Genomic DNA, 21,236 nt, shown 5'->3' with positions numbered 1-21,236 from the left:
AATGAGTATTTTTACGCCAGCCATTTATGTATATTTGGTAAGTAAACGATTAAAAATATTATCTATAATCCTGAGTTACAGAGAATGTTGGATTTAAAAGGGTAAAAGAAAACAATTGTGTTTTATCGTGGTATTAACGCGTTCCATTGAAGATCAATGATAATGTAAATCCAACCGAGGACGTACATTTTACTCCTGGACTGTTCGGTAAGTAATTTTTCCATTATCATTTACACCTGTTGTCGAAGATTTGCGAGAGATCGTTTTTCCATCCGGACCAACCAAGGTGTGAGAGCTAGAACTGGAAAACACTCCGTAATTATTGCTAGACGGTGGAGGGAGTTCATCGGCGAATCTAGATTCTATTCCCGGTGCAACCTGAAAGATTAACAATAAATTTTCGTCAGTAAATATTTCCTTCAAATAACGATAATCTTTGTAACAACAACAATTAGACTGTCTAATAGACATATATGAAAAAATATATAAAATATCCAATGGTATCTACTTGTTGTAATATTTAGTAGTGAAACAAATCTCTATTGGAGTTCTATTATTTTAGCTGTGTTCATAAAATATGAATCTGCATAAATATCCACAGTCTAGTAATAATGAACGATAAATTAATCGATTGCTCCAATTAAGCTCGACAGCAAGAATACCGATCGAGTTCTTTTCCATCTTATATACGAGTATAAAAGGTAAAGATTAATTCAAAGAGTTATTCATACTTCGTAGATTCATAAATACTAAAGTACTAATTTATTAATTTCTTTCTTTGTACTGTATTTTCTCTTCCTGCTCTTATTTCCTGTAAGTATCCTACTATTTGTGAACCTAGGTTCTATAAACCTATTTACGTTTAGACCAAGCGAACGAACGCCCGTTCTTCCTTCGTTTCAGTAAAATTAAAGTGAAAATAGCGTTCTTTCTTCGTTTGGTGTTTCTTCGCTCACATTCGTCGCGACGAAACTCTTTTGGCGTAAGTGAGTTCGTTCTTGCTCGTTTGATTTAAACGCATTTTAAGAAGTACTAGTAAATTGAGAAGATAATATACGTGTAAATTCGTGAAACTTACTGGATTAATCGCACCAGCTTGATAACCGCCATCTGGTCCCAAATGAATGCCAGAAACAGCGGTATGTGTTCCAGGTAAGCCATTAGCTCCGTCGGTGGCTATGCGATTAGTTGCTTCAAAGATCCTATACGCATGTATAAAATTTGTGTGTTAGTTGCTTTTATAACGTTATTTCCATTAATACGAACTCCATTTATCGCAACAAAATTTTAGTTAGCGTCAGATTAACGGAGTTTTTGTCGATTGAAAACGCTTATGCGAATGTGGATTCCTATTATACGAATAAAGAATCATAAGTACTGGGAAAATAAGTGAACTGCTATTATATGAATTGCAATTATATAAACTATATAAACTTTTATTAAAAAGATATGTACTGATCAAACATGTGTATCTTTGAATTTATGTGTCATAACATAAAATATTATCCACCATGATTTTTAATATCTGGTATAGGTAAGGTCAAGTAGTTTCTATGGTTCAAAATAAGACGAAAATCGCGAATGATAAAATTGCATTGCTTACAAATTATCCTACGAGTGAAAATAAGTTGAAAATGTGGAATGAAAGTCCTGAATATTTATATATTTTTGTTTAATTGGGAAGTAACGCGGTGACATTACGATAATAGCTCATTAAGTTCAGAAATTCCAAAAAGATTTTCCATGAAATGATTTTTTAATAATAGCGATAGTGATCTTCGGGTAAAACCTCACCAACCATATTAAACTTACGATTGTTGTTGCTTTTGGATTTCAGCTTGCAATTGTCTGAAATTTTCCTCCATTTGTTTCTGAAAATCAGGGAAAGCAAATCCAGTGTCGAAGTATGGTGCGCCTGTAAACGATAAAGTAATAAGTACATATTAACAATATATGAAAGATAGTTAGAGAGAACAAACAAATTGATTACTCTTTAATGTTCATGCAGCGGTACGTGTTGTAATATATCGAGTGTATAGAAAAATTTGTAGAGAATATAATAATGTATCATATTAAACTACCTTCCTCGCACGCAGCTACTATGATAGATACTCGTAACACATTCATCTTCAAAAATACAACGTGCAATAAGAACTTTAAAGCGAGGAAAGATAGTATAAGATCACAATATATTTAGTAAAAGGTAAAAATATAAATAAAAAAAAAATGCTAATTTGTTTTCTTTAATTATTCACTGTTATAAATTTTTCGTCAAAAGTTATATTCCGTTCTATGTTTCTTTGTAATCTTTTATGTATAATTGCACAGAATCGCAATATCTTTCGATGCAAATACCTTCAGCAATCGTTGAAAGTATTTTATAATACTATAACAAAATTATAATCCTATGATTATCCTGTTTCAACGATTACACGTATTCCCTCCGAAATATCCAGCTTTATCATTCGCTACACTCGATATTACGAATTTATCATGGTTATTAAAAATTTTTCTAAACGCAAATTAGCACAGTGCATGCATCCACCCGATAATCTTCAAGCTGGTAATCTTGAGTTCGACTTCGCCCATTTTATTAATTATTACCTCCTCCGTAGCTACCATATGCCCCTGTGTTAAGCATGTTCGGCACGTTGCCAGTGTTCGGTTCGATGACCAAAGGTGTGTTGACCATGTTCAGGTTGTCAGGGTATCCTCCTTGATAACCTAACGGCGATGCGTTTAAATTTGTGCTATCAGCAGAAGCTCCAGCCGATGCACTAGCAGAAGCGAAAGATGCCGCAGGTCCAGCTCCGCCATTAGGTGCAGCCCATGCATTATTATTACCAGTATCGGGTGTAAAGTAAGGGTTGTAAGGATTGTAAGTCGGGACCGAAAAGTCGGGAGTGAACGAAGGCATGAAGAACGGAGGGAACTGGAAAGTTGGGAATCCAGGATACATGAAAGTTCCTGTATTTGATCCTTCGTTTGGAGCTGGGTTTGTCGCTTGGTTTGATTCAGGCTTTTTATTAGGCATTTGAATTTCGTCGTCTGGATTAAAACGTGAACCTATCACAGGGGTGGCGATCGTCGATGTTGGATCAGTTACTTTTCCAGAATCGGATGGTTGTTTTGTTGTAGGCGCGGTCGTGGTCTCAGATTTTGGTTTCAGCGTCGTAGATTTGCCAGCTGGACTAGACGACATGGGCTTCGACTTAGGATCCGTGGATTCGCTATTTGGACTAGAAGTTGGAGTCTCTGATTTAGGTGTGGTAGGCTTGGGAGTCGAAGAAGAAGTCGCTGTTTCGGGTTTAGGCGTGGATTCGCTATTTGGACTAGAAGTTGGAGTCTCTGATTTAGGTGTGGTAGGCTTGGGAGTCGGAGAAGATGTCGCTGCTTCGGGTTTAGGCGTGGGTTCGGGATTTGGACGAGAAGTTGGAGTCTCTGATTTAGGCGTGGTAGTCTCAGAAGTCGGAGAAGAAGTCGCTGTTTCGGGTTTAGGCGTGGATTCGGGATTTGGACTAGAAGTTGGAGTCTCCGATGTAGGTGTGGTGGTCTTAGGAGTCGGAGAAGAAGTCATGGCTTCAGTTGTAGGCGTGGATCTCGGATTTGGACTAGAAGTTGGGGCTTCTGAGTTAGGTGTCGTAGGTTTGGTAGTTGGACTAGAGGTTGTAGTTTCCGAATTAGTCTTAGGCGTAGTAGATTTGGCAGTTGGACTGGGAGTTGTGGCTTGTGGTTCGCGCGTTGATCTTCGATTCGGTCGAGTGGTCGGTTTAGCAGACGTTGGACTTGGTTCGGGAGTCTTACTCGTATTTGAACTTGAATCAGGTGTGCTCGTTGGGCTTGGTTTCGGAGTCTCATTAGTATTTGGAGTTAAATCAGGCGTGGAATTTGTAGGATCTGAATTAGGCGTTGTAGGGTCTGAATTGGCCGTTGTAGGGTCTGAATTGGCCGTTGTAGGGTCTGAATTGGCCGTTGTAGGGTCTGAATTGGCCGTTGTAGGGTCTGAATTGGCCGTTGTAGGATCTGAATTAGGCGTTGTAGAATCTGCACTAGAAGATGTAGGATCTGAATTAGACGTTGTAGAATCTGGTCTAGGTGTCGTAGGATCTGAATCAGTCGTTGTAAAATCTAGACTAGGCATTGTAGGATCTGGCTTTTTTGTGGAAGTACTTTGAGAATTTTTGTTGGGCAGAGTCGCACTGGTAGGATTCAAAGTAGACGTAGGTATAGTTGTACTTTTGGTAGTACTGCTGGATTCTCGTTTCATCCTCGATAGTCCATTGAAATCCATCTCGCGTGGTCTATCTTCGTGCAATCCGTCTTCGTCGATGAAAAGAAAGAAAATACCATTTTTTTTCGTTTTTTGAATTGTTTTTACACAAACGGGTCACTGTGTCTTTGCGATCAACATTTCACACATTTCACTGTTACTACCAGCATGCTTTTGTGATAGGTTTCAGACACTTTTAATTGTAGGAAATTCCTTCACCTTCTGCATGCATGTAAAGGAAAAATTTCATTGCATAAAACGTTAAATACGTGTGTTAACTTTCAGACCTTTTGCTCTTTTTTTCTCTCTCGAAAGACCTTAATCATTCAAATCGCATAATCTTCGTTACTTTCACATAGAACATAAAACATGCAGAAAGATTATGTGACAGATAGTGTTTTGGTAAAATACGTTCGTGCACATGCCTGTTTCTTCGCGTAAGTAGGAATGTATACGTGCAATGGATACGGATAATTGTAGAATGGAAATGAAAAAGATCTAAAATAAATGACGCGTATGAAAGAATGCTATCGATTGATACGAATGACTTGTACAATAATTGAATTTTCCTACGCTGTCAACTGTTTTCGTAAATCAGTCGGAGAGATACTCGGTCGAGTAAATGTATGAACTTTTAAAATTCCAGTTTCTTCATAAACATCGCGTCGTATTTGTGATCTTTACGATAACTCGGAGCCAGTTTTATCGATGACAATCTTCTTTCGCGGTAGAAACAATCCTGTGTTCGAGAGTCAGAAGTTGAGATTTTGTAACGTCGACAAAGTCTCGTCATCGAAGTTTTACTTTTAGTAAAATATTTATGACGCATCATAATTTGGAAAGCGACTTTAGATAAATAGAAACTGAATGACGCGGTTCTCAAAGCCGTATCTCGAAGGAACTTTCCAATCCTAATAGTATTCGTTCGAAAGATTACAAACAAGTTCAATGTAATTTCGTATCGCGTAAGTCGATCGTAAGGTCGCTGTAGCAGGAAATAAAAGCAAAGAAAATGAAACGAAAGTATCTGAATAAGGGTCAAGATGGGAAACAAAATGAGGTCATGGTTCGCGGGTGTCACGGCCAATTATCCGAACGCGATGACACTCGATGATGTTTACATGCAAAGGAGAATGCATCGTGTTAATGATAGTTAATGTTACGCGGGTACACACATAAGAATATTGATTATCGATATTATCGCGGTTGGAAAATCTTCCGCTTACAGTATTTCTCGGTACATGCACGTCCGAGCATTCGCCGGTATTTCGCGCTGGTTAAGCAGTATAGATAAACTAATGCTCCTTTCTTTGTATTTTTTTGCAGATTAAGCGGTAATCGACTATTGAAAATATACTTAATATCATAACGAAAGTTTTCAAAATATAGATTACAGTTTCACAATGTGACAACACTACTTCTTACAAGTTATACGATATTTAGCTTTTGACGATGTACTTACTTTAAAAAAAAACTTTGTTTTCTGCCGACATATTTCCGATTTTCGTTACTATAAACGAGTACATTGCCTTCTTACGAAAGTGGGTCCTTAAACTATCAACTAAATTTAACGAGGAATATGGTAACATAAGGCACTTATTAATACATACGTATACTGGTGTCGTGATATTCGGATTAAAAAATCGTATTTAATGTAAGAAATGAGATTACTTATATATATATATAATTTTATTCTACAATTTGTTGATCTTCTCTTGGAAAAATAGTTTCTTTAAAAAGGATAAATGATAAATGAATAATTATATAATCGACGCAAAATACTTGCTATTATTAATGAACGAAATAGCGTATGAGATACTTTATTCAAAACCAAACTGTCGCATTAGTTTCTTTCAAGTTCAGTTTCAAGAGTGAGAATTCAGAGTTTTTTCACGGAAGACCGTTCTCCTCGTAAGTAACGGCCCAAACCTGTTTCTAGATATCGGATAACGTCGATATCTCGGCGAACGGTTCTATATGTTCACGTATATATTCATGTACAAAATTTTTCCGTTATCGACATGGATGTTTGGCTGCCGAAAGTTCGTTAATATCTTACGATTACGTCATATTCCGTGAATTTCGCAATTTTCCTGAAATTCCCGTATTTTATTGCGATGTCAATTTAAATACACGTGAAACGTTATGTAACCCACAGCTGGAAAAAATGTTTAACGCGAGACGATTTTCCTTAACAATTTCCTTAGAAATATCGTTGCTCAACTAAGACGATGACTTCGGTACGATCTAGCAGTGTCTCTAATAAATGCTTTTTATTCGTAAAGTACGACAAACGAACGAAACAGTATAATTACTAACAATAGCGAGAACAAAGTAGCGTTAGAGCGTGTCACGATTATATTTAAATCGCTTCGTCTGCTTCGTCAGAATTGCTTCTTAATTATCGAAATTGTTAGGTGCGCGAGTGTGCTTAGCCGCTTACGTCAAACAAAGTGCAACATTCGCTAAATAGCAACTAGTCTATGCATTCGTGTATTAGTAAAGGACAATTTATTTCTGTGTACATATATACAATACGTGCGTGCATATGTTTATTCAATGACTACTCACTTCTACGCACTCTGAAGAGAGGGGATCGTAACTCCGCGAATGATCCCGCAACGCTGACAAACAATAGCAATATCAAGATCCTCGTATCCATTTTACCCGGAAGTAAGAGAACAACGTTGAAGAAACAAATTTCTATGTTTTTAACACTACCGAACGCGCAAATTTAATCGATCCAAACGTTGTCGTAGCTTATGATGGAATGACTGAGTCAACCGGCGTCTCGGCCATCTTATATAGGATTCGCTCGGATCTCTTCCTTACCTTGGCTCGTTTCGATGTCCGTGCGGCGCGGCGTGCGAAAAATTATACGACTGACTGAAATTGTGGAAAATTAATAACGCACGGAAGTTCATACGTTGCTTCATTCCCACGATGTATTCATATAAAATGGAGGAAAATTTTGAACCGAATATTATTATTCAACCGTGTAATCCAAATGTTATAATCGAGAAGATTCTGCTACCAATAATCGACAGCTTGTCTTCTCCTGCTAGAGATAATGTTTCATTCATACTATGTTCATTTTTGTATCTTTTCAAATTAAATTGGATATTGATAATTCATTCATACCGAATATAATTCGTTGTATTAAATTAAGTATAAGAGAAAGTAACAAATAAAAAGGCAATTATATATGCTGAAGATATTAGAACATTTTCCAAGACATTCGGTTTGCTTTTATAGTTGATGAAACATTTGAATAATTTTTTTCTAACATACATTTATATAACGTTAATTTAAGCAAATTATTTAGCTAATAATTTTAAACCTATTTTTCGCAATTGAAATTAGTTTTCGCGGCAACTGATCAACTATTGTTTAATATTAATATTTATGTACGCTAGAATTGGTCAATGGTGTTTAAGATCAATAACGTTTGTACTTGTACTATTTTCTTATTGTATTAAGTTTATTTGGAATTACGTTTAAACAAGACTAACTAACTACGAGAAGCGAACGCTATATTTGCTTTATTCAAAAATAATGGTCGTAACAATTCAACGATAAAATGATTCTTAGGAAATAAAATGATATGTTTTTCATATTTTATACAAGAAAATTTAAACCGAACTAAATTAAACGCTTTCCTCTAGTTTGTTATTTCATTTCTGTCCTTTGTTCGATAAATTCTACGTTCTTTTACACTTTTCACATCTTTATTCGTAAAGCTTTAAATTATATAAGACATTAAAAGAATTAAACGCATAAATCATCCAATTTATTAATCGGAATAAACCGTTAACGCGATTTAAGTTACGAATTAGTCTTCGATTCGTTTTCAACAATGAAAAACTACGACTTACGATGTGCATAAATAATAATCGATACATCGAATCGTAATCGTTCTTACATCCTGTTCTACGCGATCAAAGATAACCGAGATTGCATCTACCATTTTTTCGTAAGGGAAGAAAATTACTCGTAAAACTGAATAAACAAATGTACCAATTAAATGCAATCGATAATCTTGTGGTTTATTGGTTATTAGATAGCATGTAACAAATTGATACCTTCCGTACAACTTTCGTAGAAACAATTGTTAGCGAGATGCGGTCCATTTGCAAGAAGAAAAATATTATGAAAGATTGTGTCACAAATCGCTACTAGGATTTTATGATTCAAAAGGAATTATTATCTTAGTCACTGTAAAAAATAGTATATTCGATCGGACCCGATAATCGATAAAAACATTCCGAAGGAAGTATGACCTCATCTTAAAACTGTTCGAGAAAGAGTGAAAATACTTTGAGAAAATATTTCATACAACGTTCAATCAATAATAAAAATGAATAAGTATTTATTCAGATGCGATTGCATGTGTGACAATTGAGATTAATCCGTTTGTGATACACGTGGTATTGATCAAGAACTTCTTCGCTCTTTTTATATGAAAAATTTTATGAATTAAAAACGGGAACAACTTGATTTAGTATTAAAATTTTGTTATCGTTGTTTAATTCTATCATACATGTATTACGTTTGTTATATATAATTTTTCACGGTACGAAGATATGATATAAACTCGTATTTTAAAATATATATTTTTATGAGTTGAAATTTTCGAGAAGAATCTTGATTCGACAGATTAAAAATATTTGCGTATCAGTTTTAAAATATTTTTCATATCAACGCAAAAGTTTCATGTAACATACTACGGACATTTAAATTTCTAGTTTCTTTCTTTATAAAAGAATTTTAACGATAAGTTGAAAATTAAATGCCGCGCAAAAGTAAAGGATTTTACAAATAAATACCTGATAATTATAAACATATCATTTCTGTATCATAACTTACGAACATTTCGTAAATTTCTGCGTACAAATAAGAAAGAAACAGGTTTCGCAAAATAAACGAAAGTAGATGTATTTTTATAAAAAAAACAAATAAGAAAGAAAAGAAAGTATTTATTTAAGATCGACTAATTTTAATCGCATGTTTATGTATATAAATTTGCATATAACCGTGTAATTACGTTTTATGCATTAATTATTTATACGTATTTAATTCCCTAATAAGAAATAAGTAATATTTTCCTTATATTTATTTACAAACTTATACGTATGTATGTATGTATAAGATATATCATTCAAAATAAGATTAATGTAGGACTATGCTAATGGATCTACGTATTAAATATTCCAATTACATTCGAATGCTACACAAGGTTATGTCCTAGACAGAATTTGTAATGAAATGCACGATCATTACATATATGTATAGTAAGACAAATGGTTATAGGCATAAATAATAATTAATACAGTGATAAATAATATAACGATTAATTAACATATTAATACATATATTAATCGAGCGATATACTAATAATCAAGCAATACACCGATACATTAATAGATAAGGTACTCGTTATTACGTACTTCGAGGTATTGTCATCTATGTAATCGAGCGTTTCACACTCGTTAGACTTACATTTATTAAATTTTCCATAAAATTCACATTGTTTATCACATAGTGACATCAAATGGGATATAGGCTGTTTACGTAAATTCTTCAACATTTTATTGCTAGATAAATTTCTTGGCTCTGTACGATTGTACAGAGTGACGCCGCCGGGGAATACCCAATCGCGAAAGTTGATTACCTTCTGCGCATTAATCTAGAGGCGCTTTGGACAGCAGGCTCGTTCCCTTTTACAGAGGCGTCTATTGTGCTCGAAGGCAAGGTACTCATCTGCCTCTGGAGTTCAATGTCAAGACAGTCGAGACACGTATAACCTGCTTCTGGCCCCTGCTTGATGAATCACGCGTAACGTCCGTGTATTTGCTTATTGTTTCACGCCGCTTATACAACAATGATTACGATCCGTTGCGACCGATAACGCATACGCGGTAGGTTCTTTCGTTTCTGATCGAATGCATCGCCTTGAAGGAACTGCTTTCTGAACATTCATATCGCTCCACCGTTACAATCACGGATACTCATTTAGTACGTTTTATTTGCGTTTGCAGACTCTCCGTTTAAGATGGAACTTCATTCTAGCGAAGTATTACTTTCGTATCGAATTGGTGTCTAACCGATGTTATCTCAGTGCCCATGGCCATGACATATACAAATATTTTAGTCATTGATCTCTAAGTACGTATACGAATCCAAGCTGTGATGTCTTATACCAGGATGTGCATAAATATTATATACTTATATAGGCTTAATTATCTTTAGTAACAAAGAAAAACTTTGGTAAAGTTTTTTTTTTTTTATTTTATTTTGGTTATTTTACAATTTGTCCTTATGGACATTTGGTAAAGTGTTATATCTTATTGGTGAAGAAAAAAAAATAAAATAAAAATAAATATTGCATGTGGGTGGCTACCCCCAGCGGGGTACCAGCTTCGTTTTTTCTAAGTTATATCTTTTATGTACTTTGGTAAAGTGTTCGGTAAAGTATATTTCCTTTGTAACGTATAGTTGGCTTTTGAATTTTAGATCTTGTAAGGTATAATGTTTGGCATTTTGCACCACGACGACCACGACGTTACGCAGTCGAACAGTATCGTAAATATGCTTATAATTTTTAATTACGATAGGGATTCCAGAATAGGTTAAGCGATAGATCAAGCTAATTCGTTTTATATCCTTATTGATTATAGCATTATTTCTTTCTAACACATATCGAAATATGTAGCTAAATGCGTTTAGCGATAATTGGATAATTCCTTCCAAGGACCGAAGTAAGCATAAAACTTGATTTAAGTAGGAAAACTCGAGTGAAAAATGAGGCACGTAAAATACTTTGTTTTGTTTTTATACGTTGTATTCTTGTCAGAATTAATTAATTTTTTTGCCATGCTTGACTCGTGATTTTACCGTTCGCTGTAGCGTCTTCGCCTATTGTTTTTTTTTTTTTAATTTTTATTTTGGTTTTTTTTACAATTTGTCCTGTAGTGGGTGGGTTTTTTTTACAATGTGGGTGGCTACCCCCAACGGAGTGCCAGCTTTGTTTTTTCTAAGTTATATTTTTTATGATTGCCTATTGTATCATCCTTATTTCATTCGTAAGGATATTCGTTGAATCGTTCGTTGTATCATACTCTGCCGTATTTTGAAATACACATAGTCTTTATAAATATACTAATTGGATGGAACAAGATAAAAGCGGAAAATGGGACCGCATTCCTACCGTTGAGGCTTATCGTTATACTATCTGAACACTTTCAGGACGCCACGGTGGCTTGTTAATACAATTTACCCCTGGAAAATGGCTTACAGTGCTGTCGATAAGATCTGCTGGAAATTCTCGTTAGCTCGGATGGTTAATGGTTTCACGTTATTCAGCTTAAAGTAGTTGAAAACTACATAAATACAGCATTGACGAACAAAAATCTTCAGTAAGAGTTTGATTTTTGCGAGCGCAGTTACCATATCGACGAACAATCGTGTTAAAATTAGTTACTTTAGTGTTGACGGTAATGATGTTGCAATATGAAAATGCCAAAGGTAAAATTTATCAATATTTAATAAGCGATTTAAAATAGACATTGTTACATTGTACAGCTCGTTGTTGATTGTTTTTCTTGTTAACTATACGACTCTATTGTAAAGCGTCAATTTCCAGGGAATTCCATGAAAAAAAAATACGCGCAATTAAAAATGCACTTCAAACGTAAAATTGTTGATACGTTTTAATTCACGTTAGTCGTATATTAGTTTAAACGGCTTTAGAGTCTTCTATTGGACTTGAATACTTGCGATGCACGATATACTATTGGAAGTGCTGAAATGCAATTTAATAATTTAATATTGTGACGTTCTTAATATTCTAAGAATGCATACGGCGCAATCGCAGATAACGATGAACATCATGTGCACCTACAGAACGAACAATGTGAATCATTCGTACACTCGACTAAAACCGAGAAATACGTTTTTATCGTTTAATTATTAGACGCGATATCGATTATCTTATGATTTACCGTATATTCCTACGATTTCTACGATATGTTCGACCATTCAGTGGTTTGCGAATATACCATGACGTACACGTTATTCAAATAATAATCACCGCATCGTTGTTGAGATATCTTAGAGTTAGGTAAAGGGAGATAGGATAAAAAACATAGGAATATCATTTACCATATTTTAAATTTGATTTAAAAGATTTTTGTTCGACCATTCAATGGTTCGCGAATATACTATGACGTACACGTTATTCAAATAATAATCACCGCATCGTTGTTGAGATATCTTAGAGTTAGGTAAAGGGAGATAGGATAAAAAACATAGGAATATCATTTACTATATTTTAAATTTGATTTAAAAGATTCTTGTTCGACCATTCAATGGTTCGCGAATATACTATGACGTACACGTTATTCAAATAATAATCAGCGCATCGTTGTTGAGATATCTTAGAGTTAGGTAAAGGGAGATAGGATAAAAAACATAGGAATATCATTTACCATATTTTAAATTTGATTTAAAAGATTCTTGTTCGACCATTCAATGGTTCGCGAATATACCATGACGTACACGTTATTCAAATAATAATCAGCGCATCGTTGTTGAGATATCTTAGAGTTAGGTAAAGGGAGATAGGATAAAAAACATAGGAATATCATTTACCATATTTTAAATTTAATTTAAAAGATTCTTGTTCGACCAACAAATCAAAATTTCGACGTAATTATAATTACGGAGATATTGGGAACGGTTATTGGTACTACTAGTGTTAGTGTTGGGTGGAATTAAGGAGAGTTTTAACGAGGCCAATCACAGAAATCATTTTATCGTAATATTATAAATCAGTTTGTGAAAATATGGCGAACTATTCGATATCTCGAATGTCTCAAATACTTCAACAATTAAGAAATTAGAGATTTTAGATTTTTCTTAAATATCAAATTCTTCTATTTGCATTTCAGCGAATTCACTTTCTTACAACGAACAAGCACCCGGCACCGAAACACGTCCAATCACAAGGCGTTTCAGCACGATTCAAAGGAATCGCCACGTTTCGATTGCTCGTGGTACCTACCATTGTTTTCTTCGATTTCGATAAATCGTTGGTTTAAAGATAACGATGACAGTGTTACTGTTTTGAAGAAGAGAATCGACGCACTGGAAAAATTTCAGAACGAGCTCCTTCGATTACCGAGCCAACCGACCACGAGTAAGTACGCAACAAATATTTTACAGAACGAGTAAAAGTAAAAATTATAGGAAAAGAACGCCACAGATCATATCGCTTACGATTTTTATAAGAAAGCAATTTTAACATTCAACGTACTGTACGTGTGTGCGTGTCAATTACTCTCATATTCTGAAAACCGATTTTTATTTGATTTAGGGATTCAGTGATTCATTAAGATTTAATATGCTCCTGCTTTCTGTCTATTTTTGAACATTGTAGATACATCACACTTGTAATTATTTATAGCAATAGTTATTTTGTAACTTTATCTCAGATTGATGACCTATTTTTAAAAGCTAAGATATATTTGTACTGAATTTTAGCTATCAAATAATAAAAAACTAAATGTCAAGAAACATTGATTAATCGTGTTTCTCTCTATGGGAAAATGATATTTAAATCGCAATTAATTTTCCAAACACAGTAAACACGTCTCCATCTTACTCGACGTAACATCCAAACAAGAATCAAACCCAGAAGGGTCCCGAAAATGCGGAGTAGGAGAAAGCAAAGTCGATAGACAGTGACATCGTGGACGAGAAAGCAGACGTGGAAAATATCAGAAAAGAGCAGACGGAAAGCGAGTCGACGACAATAAAAGACGACAGTCCGACGAACATCGACGAAGAGACCGTACGATGAGACGAAGGCGAATGAAAAGGAAACGTTAACGTCGTCGAAAATCGACGAACGAAAAGAAGTAGCAAAAGCAACGAACGAGAACAATAAAATCGTCGGACCGGTTGAAAAATCCGAAATACTGGAAAATTCGAAGGCAGTAGCGAACGAATTCGATAAACCCCAACCCGATCAACCGATGGAGGAGAATCAGAAGCTCGGGAAATCCGAAAACGTCACCAATGAAAACATAGTGCAAACGATTGAGCAAGCTAACGAGAAACAGTGATATTAAGATCCGTGATAATTCTCAATTATCTGAACGTCACCCGCAAATGAAATTTTCGATCAATAACAATGGAACGTTCCGAATGCAAAACGACAAAGACGGTAATTTGCAATTAAGACGCAGAAGAATTTTTTACGATTAATTTTTACATCGACTATATTCTAAGCAAATTTGAATAAATGCGAAAGAACACGTTAAGAGGATTCCACTTTCTTTTTCTATTAAGCGTTTGAAGTCTCCGTAAGATTATTTTAGTAGTAAAAATATATACAATATTTATGTAAACAACGAGTACATAGACTTCTTCGATAATGTTTTACATTTTTAGATCGCTGTTTTTTAAGACGTTGCGAATATACGACGAAACATTGTAAATACATTTGGTTGAAGGATAATAATTTCTATCAAACTCGGAAGCAAATAACGTTTTCATAGCAAATGCGCGAATATGTATGTATTTGGTGAATCGTAGTATTTCGAAAATTATATTGTTCCAAATTAACGACTATCTCTCGATAATCCCGTTTCTTTGCGCGCGTACGAGTCATTGCGTGATTGTAACTCTATTCGTCGAAGAGTATTACGTGGGTGGACACACGATGAATACCAACAAGGATTTTAAGGTCGCTCATACTTATTGAAAAAGGGCGGAGAACAATCGCACGCAAGTCAGAACGTTTTCAGAGATGGCCAGGAGCATCTTTCACGTTGTGCCGTTGTGTTTTGTGTTGTTAGTGGCGTGGGCAGGTAAAAATACTTTCTCAGCCTAAAAATATGTATCGCGTGGTGCGTTCTTATCTTTAAATATTTTCATTTACATTTCGTTCGTGTGTGCGCGATTCGCTGTTTTTACGCAAATAATTATTATCTCGCGATTATTTAAAAACTTGGATTATTAGTTTGATTAATGTTGCAAGCAAACTGAAGGCTGGTAACATGTACTAGATTTAAAGTGTTCTTATACAATATAAAACTAACACGTATAATATATTTCTTTCGTATTGAAAATTGACTGGAAAATGAAATATCGAGAGTAAAAGAAGCTAAGCCATATTTTTCTAAATTTTAATTCCTAGTGTTGATCTTTTATTTTATCAACCTTTATTAATTTATTCCAACGAGCTATATCAATCGCTTAAAGGTGAGAGGATTCTTCCTTTTTTTTTTTTAATGGAATGAAATCAATTGTTGTATCAAATGTTTTGTACTCGCATTAGTTTCAGACAGCTAAAACGATGTACTTGCTTTTGCTCTTAATGCATCTTAATTATTAATCTTAAATTATTAATCTTAATTATTACGCGGTTCGGTTGCAATTTGCTGCTTGCGACGTTTCGTATAAGACGAGAGCCACCTACGATAAAAACGTAGCTATGGAAGCTTTTCTTCCTTTAAACGTGTCATGAAGGAACGTGTCTCGTTGCATAGATGATCGTGTCCTTCTCACAGAGGAAGACGAACGACGATGGAACACACCACCGGAGCTCATACCGGAGCAACTCGTCAAGACATTCGATGTAAAAAGCGGACGATCGTTGTCTATTCCAATCACCACGAATATCAACGTAAACGCGGGAAACAATGCACATTCTTTGGGTTTTCAACTAGTCCCTGAAGGCGTTAGCTACTCCGAAAGCAACAGCTTTAATCGTCCATCGTCGGTGGCGAGTGGGTACGTTCTCGCGATCGGTCACATATCAGGGATAGTCTCCAACACTAAACAATTGATTCGTGTTAAAATATTAAATAACTATCAAACTGTTCTGTAACACATAACGATGAATCGATTAACTATCCACAAATCCAACGTTGCACATTATTGGAAAGCCTAAATAAAGTAATTTATATATTATTGTACATCTGTTGTTCCATCAAGCTACAAAGACATTCTACGGGATATTATTAGGATAATAACAGACACCTACTCTATAGAAGCCATTACACAAACTATAGATAATAGAATAAGTAATTTTATAATAAAAAAATAAATAGTTTCTTCAAATCTTATACGATATAGCAAAATTGTACAGAATGTAGATAGATAAAAATTGTCATTGTTAAATACGAGTCGAATTATCGAACGAATTATCTAGAAATCCATTTCACAATACCATAAGACAATTTTGCTGTAACAATGTATATATTTGTTGCCAGGAGCGTTTCGCAAAGTCAGTCGGTGTCGTTCTCCGCAGGATCAACGGGAATAGCTGGTGCTGTATCAGAAGCTGCCAGTCAATATTATCCTATATATGGTAATGTAGGGAATGTCAACAGTCAAGTATTTGGTTTCGACAGTGCAGCTGCTACTTCGTCGGGCAGCACCCAAAACGGGCATGCAACTTCTTCTGCCGCATCTTCTGTTGGTTTCGTGCATTCTTCTGCCACGGCGAGCATAGGCACCGTTCGTCCCTCCCAAGGAACGACTATTCGCTTTCCAGGACAAAACCAAAATCGACCAATGTGGAGTAACATTCGCCCTAACAATAATAAAAACAATGGTACGAACAATATCGTTTCTAATATCTGTTATCTCGTATAAAAACATTACATATTAGCGATGTTAATTGATCATCGTGCCGCAGATCGCATCGATGCTATTAGTCATGTACACCTACGATAATATTCATCTTTCAGCGTAATGATTACATTTAAAAGTATAATATCATACGAATTATGTAGCAATGAAATGTAATTAATAGTCTCGCGTGTCTCGCACGAAGATTTTATTTCAAACACGTACGAAGCTTGCGAGTATATACTCGGTGTTTCGATTGTTGCGTTATTAATTAATTAATTAATTATTAAATGCCATATTTCGTTAGTAAGAAGAAAGAAATTAGCGAAGAAGGCGGATAACGATCATCGAGCAATCAACTGTGATTTCTTTTTTTAGGTCACGATCCTCCGCGTATGCCGAAATTAGACATCGAAGTAAAACCGCATCGTGGAAATAATCGTGGTACGATTAAGTTGCACGTTTCGACGCACGAGACAAAATGGGACGATAATCAACCAAAAATTCACATACACAAGTGGCAACCTAGTTCTAGAACATATGACGATGATGTACAAACATGAACATAAATATACAATTAGGTTTGACTCGAACGATTTTATTTATCTTTTAATTGTTTTTTTAGTCAAATGTTGCGCCATTTTACCTGCACTTCTACTCCAATAATGGGGCAAACAAACATTTAAAATAATTTTTTGATTTAGAACTGTGTATATCTATGTAACTATATTTAAATAATTGTAAAAAGGTTAAAGCTTAAAAATAGTCTATATATATATATATATATGTATAATTCCGATTTCATCATCCGATTTCTTTTTAACGATTATAATAGACTTTTGAAATATACAAGACTTACAAAAGTTAAAATAGTATATGTACATTTCAATGAAATCGAAGTTCTCCGAAAAAGTTTTCTTAAGAACACAAGTACTGACAAAGATAAAGAAGTATCTATTTCGCTTTCATGTCACATTCGATAAATTTAATTCCACATTAGGTAAGTAGGTGAAGGAGAACGACTGATTTCCAAGGTCAAATTATGATCTTGAATTCCGTGCGACATCTCTAGAATTACCGATGATTGTTGCTAAACTTTAGGATAACAAGATCGCTGTTTTAACAGCGAAGATACTTGGCAATGTTATCGAAGTATGATAACTGCAGCCAGAAGTGAGTTTCCAGTGTGACCATTGACTAAGATCAAGATACAATGTTAAATGGACATTAAATGGAACTTCGTTTCTTAGGTTATGAAATACCGACTTGCCAAAAAGTCAGAGCGTTTCTTACGCCCTCTGCGATTTCTTGCGGCGAATATAGGAATTATTACAGACGACTCGTCGGTGATACGATCACCGACGAGGTATGGAAGAAACGTGACATTTATGACGTTCGTCTACCGACGTCTTGCTGTTCTACCGATATAATTATTCGGAACTTTTGTATCTATCGCTGCTCCGTATTCGACACCCGAAATACCCGAATGCGAGTCTTTACGTTGTCACCTCTGATATCAGTAGGGGTCACCACGTAAGCTAGCCTCTCCCCTACAGCAAAGATCAAGAGTATAAAAGGACATGTATCACTGGGCGTCTCTATTCTTTCGTTACGAAATAAAATAACTTTCGTTACTAAGTAAAAGTTTAAAAGCGCGTAAGTAGATCACCGATCCTTCTTTCGCAAGACTTAAAATTTGCTTCTAATTTATATTTTAATATGTCTACCTGATACCGTAGTTTATATAATTAAATCCACGTTAATTACATGTTTAACAAGTTTTTCAGAACGCGATAATATTGAAATTTTTATAGTTCGTTACTTTCGACCGCCACTGTGTGTATACTTCGCTTACAATTATGATTTGCCCTCTACTCTACTTGTAATTTCGCGTTAAAATTTAGTTTTAATTTCAATCACTACGAACGTCGTAATCTTATCGTGCGCTGAATCGGTAACATTGGAAATGACGTTAAAATGATAAAGAAGTTCTAGAGACCCTCAAACCGTGGATGAAAAAAGTACATCGGGTGATAAATCTATTTCGTACGTCGTCTGCGCTAATATCAAATCGATAACGTCGAGCGCTAGAAATGGTAAATGGAAGCGTCAGCTGACCTCCAATACGCGCGGCTCAAAAAAGCATCGAACGTTACGTTTATTCTCGTACCTGTCTGTGCATCGAGTAATCTGTGCAACGATATGGAAGTTCGTCTTCGATGACATTACTACGGTTGGTAAGTTAGTCCTCTATCCCCGTATCTCATACGGTAATTAGCTATCTGGTATCTCCGTATCGTGGTGCCCTCTATAAGGAAGTTCCGATTACTTAAACGTTACAGTCAAATTTGAAAGCCAAATATGTATCGTCGTGGAATAACAGCCGATAACGTCGGTGGAACGAAAGATAAAAAGCTATAAATAAACTGACAAATATGCATTTACGATGTAATCTTTAGGACAAAAAACAATTATCATGAACCTTTTTCGCCTATTTTCTATACATTAACGTTCTCCCAAGCGAAGGAACAAGAATTCGGATAATTTTTTCAATATATACCCAAATACGGCTGAAACGGGGGAAAACGATAGAAATGAGTTTCTAACCGGGGAAGACCCGACAAGTAGCGCTATCTGGGGGGATGCTGCGAAACTAGGTGGCCACGAACGGAGCAATGGCGTAGGCGGCGATCCATGTGATAAATTAATTTTTATAGCTTCGTGGGTGGCGGCTCTTTCTATTGGTTGGTGATCGGGCGCCTCCCACTTCGAACGACGTTTCCTTCTCCTCGTTTATTCCATTCAACTGTAATACCATAATATACCATTTGTCTGGTTTCAAACGAGCTGGCAGGGAAATATCAAGGATGCGTGTAATTGAAATATACGTATCCGCGGATCTTCCTCGATCGATTCTCGACGAAGGCGTAGCTCTGCAACGACGCGAGATTTTTATCGAGCGGATCACCGTTTTTAAAGAAGACACGACGTAACTGCGCATTACACGTGATTGTTCGCGTTCGACGACGATAATTATCGCGATTACGTAAGGAGAGAAAGATCAATACGATTTTTACTTCGCCGCCGCGCGACGTGCCGATTACTCGACGAATCGCTCGAACTTTAATTACTATTATCCGATCGCGAGACAATCTGTTTTTCCACGGATGCAATTATTTCGTACTGAAGAAACGAGATAAACAAATCTTAACGACCGCTATCGTTTGTAGAATGATTGCATGACTCGGCTATCAAATGGATTGGATCGAGATTAGAATCGTATAACGTTATAAGGAAGATTAATTTCCATGAATACCTACAACGTTATATCGAAAGTTTCAGATTGTTCTACATTTCACAGAATGTAAGAAGTGGACGCACAGAAAGATCAGCCCAAGTATACAGAATTCCTTGTTAGCATTCGTTTCTAATATCGAAAGTTTTGGCGAAGCGCATCAGTTAGACAGTTACATTAGAGATACAACTGAGATTGTTATTTTTCCATTGCGCGGTATTATTCTTTTTATTGTATTGTGTCGTTGCGCAACATTACCAACCTGGCATTAAAATCACCACGCATCTTTCTTGTACGAGCGTCCATGTCTCCCTTCTCCATTTCGGGTCGTGCACATTGAACCTTTTCCAACTTTCATACAAGTAATCCTCGAACGATATGGCTAATTGTTTCTGCGTTATATAAAATATTACTCGTGGGTATATATTTATTTTTATTTCCTATGAAGAATGTGTACCACGTAATCGTTCAAACGGTACATTGCTACTAAAAAGGAAAAGGAAGAAGCAAAGGAAGAAAGATGTTTGTCTCGTGTACGAAAGAACAGAAAATAGATTTTGATTTCTTTTTATTAGACTAAATTTAAAAATAAAAACCTACTTGATCGGGATGCTATATAAATTAACCTTCCTTCGAGAAAATATTCGTAAATAATGATTTACACGTAGAATGAGAAAAATCATTTCGATCAACGGAATATCGCGTGGAAGGTGGCACGACGGTACTTTCTTCGATTACGTTTACGAGGGGAATGGCTGTTACAGTTACGCAGAACGGCGCGCGTTTTATGGCGAGCACGCTTTTCCGCACGTGCTCCGGGGAAATCACGTCGTCGAACGAACGGCTCATTAAATATAGATGCTTATCTCTCGATACTTAGAGAAGCCCCGGGAAAAGGTAGTCCGGTTAGTTTATAGACCGTCCACTTTGCTATACAAACGAGATTGGCAAACGTTCTCACCACGTGGAAAGTTTATAATTTTTAGCTTCGGTTACGTTTCGTACGTATTTTCTATACACTTTCTTTTCTTC

The 21,236-nt window shown here is 35.6% G+C and overlaps 2 protein-coding genes and 1 long non-coding RNA gene across 6 annotated transcripts; 1 reads left to right on the top strand and 2 right to left on the bottom strand.

Annotated features, from left to right (window-relative positions):
- Positions 1-8: 8 nt before the first annotated feature.
- Positions 9-7,059, bottom strand: LOC132908645 (mucin-2-like). 2 transcript variants are annotated; one of them, XM_060962831.1, is made up of 7 exons: positions 6,842-7,059; positions 3,880-4,320; positions 3,633-3,825; positions 2,605-3,539; positions 1,813-1,915; positions 1,079-1,202; positions 9-378 (listed from the first exon to the last, which is right to left on the bottom strand). In XM_060962831.1, the coding sequence occupies exons 1-7, from the start codon at positions 6,930-6,932 to the stop codon at positions 190-192; spliced, it is 2,076 nt and encodes a 691-aa protein (XP_060818814.1). In that variant the 5' UTR covers positions 6,933-7,059; the 3' UTR covers positions 9-189. The 2 variants fall into 2 exon arrangements, with proteins under 2 accessions (XP_060818814.1, XP_060818813.1); XM_060962830.1 differs by having other exon boundaries at positions 2,605-3,825.
- A 7,962-nt stretch (positions 7,060-15,021) lies between these two features.
- Positions 15,022-17,569, top strand: LOC132908667 (uncharacterized). Of its 2 annotated transcripts, none has more exons than XM_060962879.1 (4): positions 15,022-15,141; positions 15,823-16,066; positions 16,549-16,892; positions 17,288-17,568. In XM_060962879.1, the coding sequence occupies exons 1-4, from the start codon at positions 15,081-15,083 to the stop codon at positions 17,470-17,472; spliced, it is 834 nt and encodes a 277-aa protein (XP_060818862.1). In that variant the 5' UTR covers positions 15,022-15,080; the 3' UTR covers positions 17,473-17,568. The 2 variants fall into 2 exon arrangements, with proteins under 2 accessions (XP_060818862.1, XP_060818863.1); XM_060962880.1 differs by having other exon boundaries at positions 15,066-15,141; positions 15,844-16,066; positions 17,288-17,569.
- A 196-nt stretch (positions 17,570-17,765) lies between these two features.
- On the bottom strand, positions 17,766-20,569 carry LOC132908681 (uncharacterized). 2 transcript variants are annotated; one of them, XR_009658396.1, is made up of 3 exons: positions 19,517-20,243; positions 18,637-19,217; positions 17,766-18,507 (listed from the first exon to the last, which is right to left on the bottom strand). It is a non-coding gene; the product is annotated as an uncharacterized LOC132908681 (long non-coding RNA). The 2 variants fall into 2 exon arrangements; XR_009658395.1 differs by lacking the exon at positions 17,766-18,507 and adding an exon at positions 20,467-20,569 and having other exon boundaries at positions 19,035-19,217; positions 19,517-19,715.
- Positions 20,570-21,236: the final 667 nt, after the last annotated feature.

This window comes from Bombus pascuorum, chromosome 7 (genome assembly GCF_905332965.1).
Source record: "Bombus pascuorum chromosome 7, iyBomPasc1.1, whole genome shotgun sequence".
NCBI lineage: Eukaryota > Metazoa > Arthropoda > Insecta > Hymenoptera > Apidae > Bombus > Bombus pascuorum.
The sequence above is the reverse complement of the archived record's forward strand: the minus strand, read 5'-3'. Positions and strand labels throughout refer to the sequence as shown.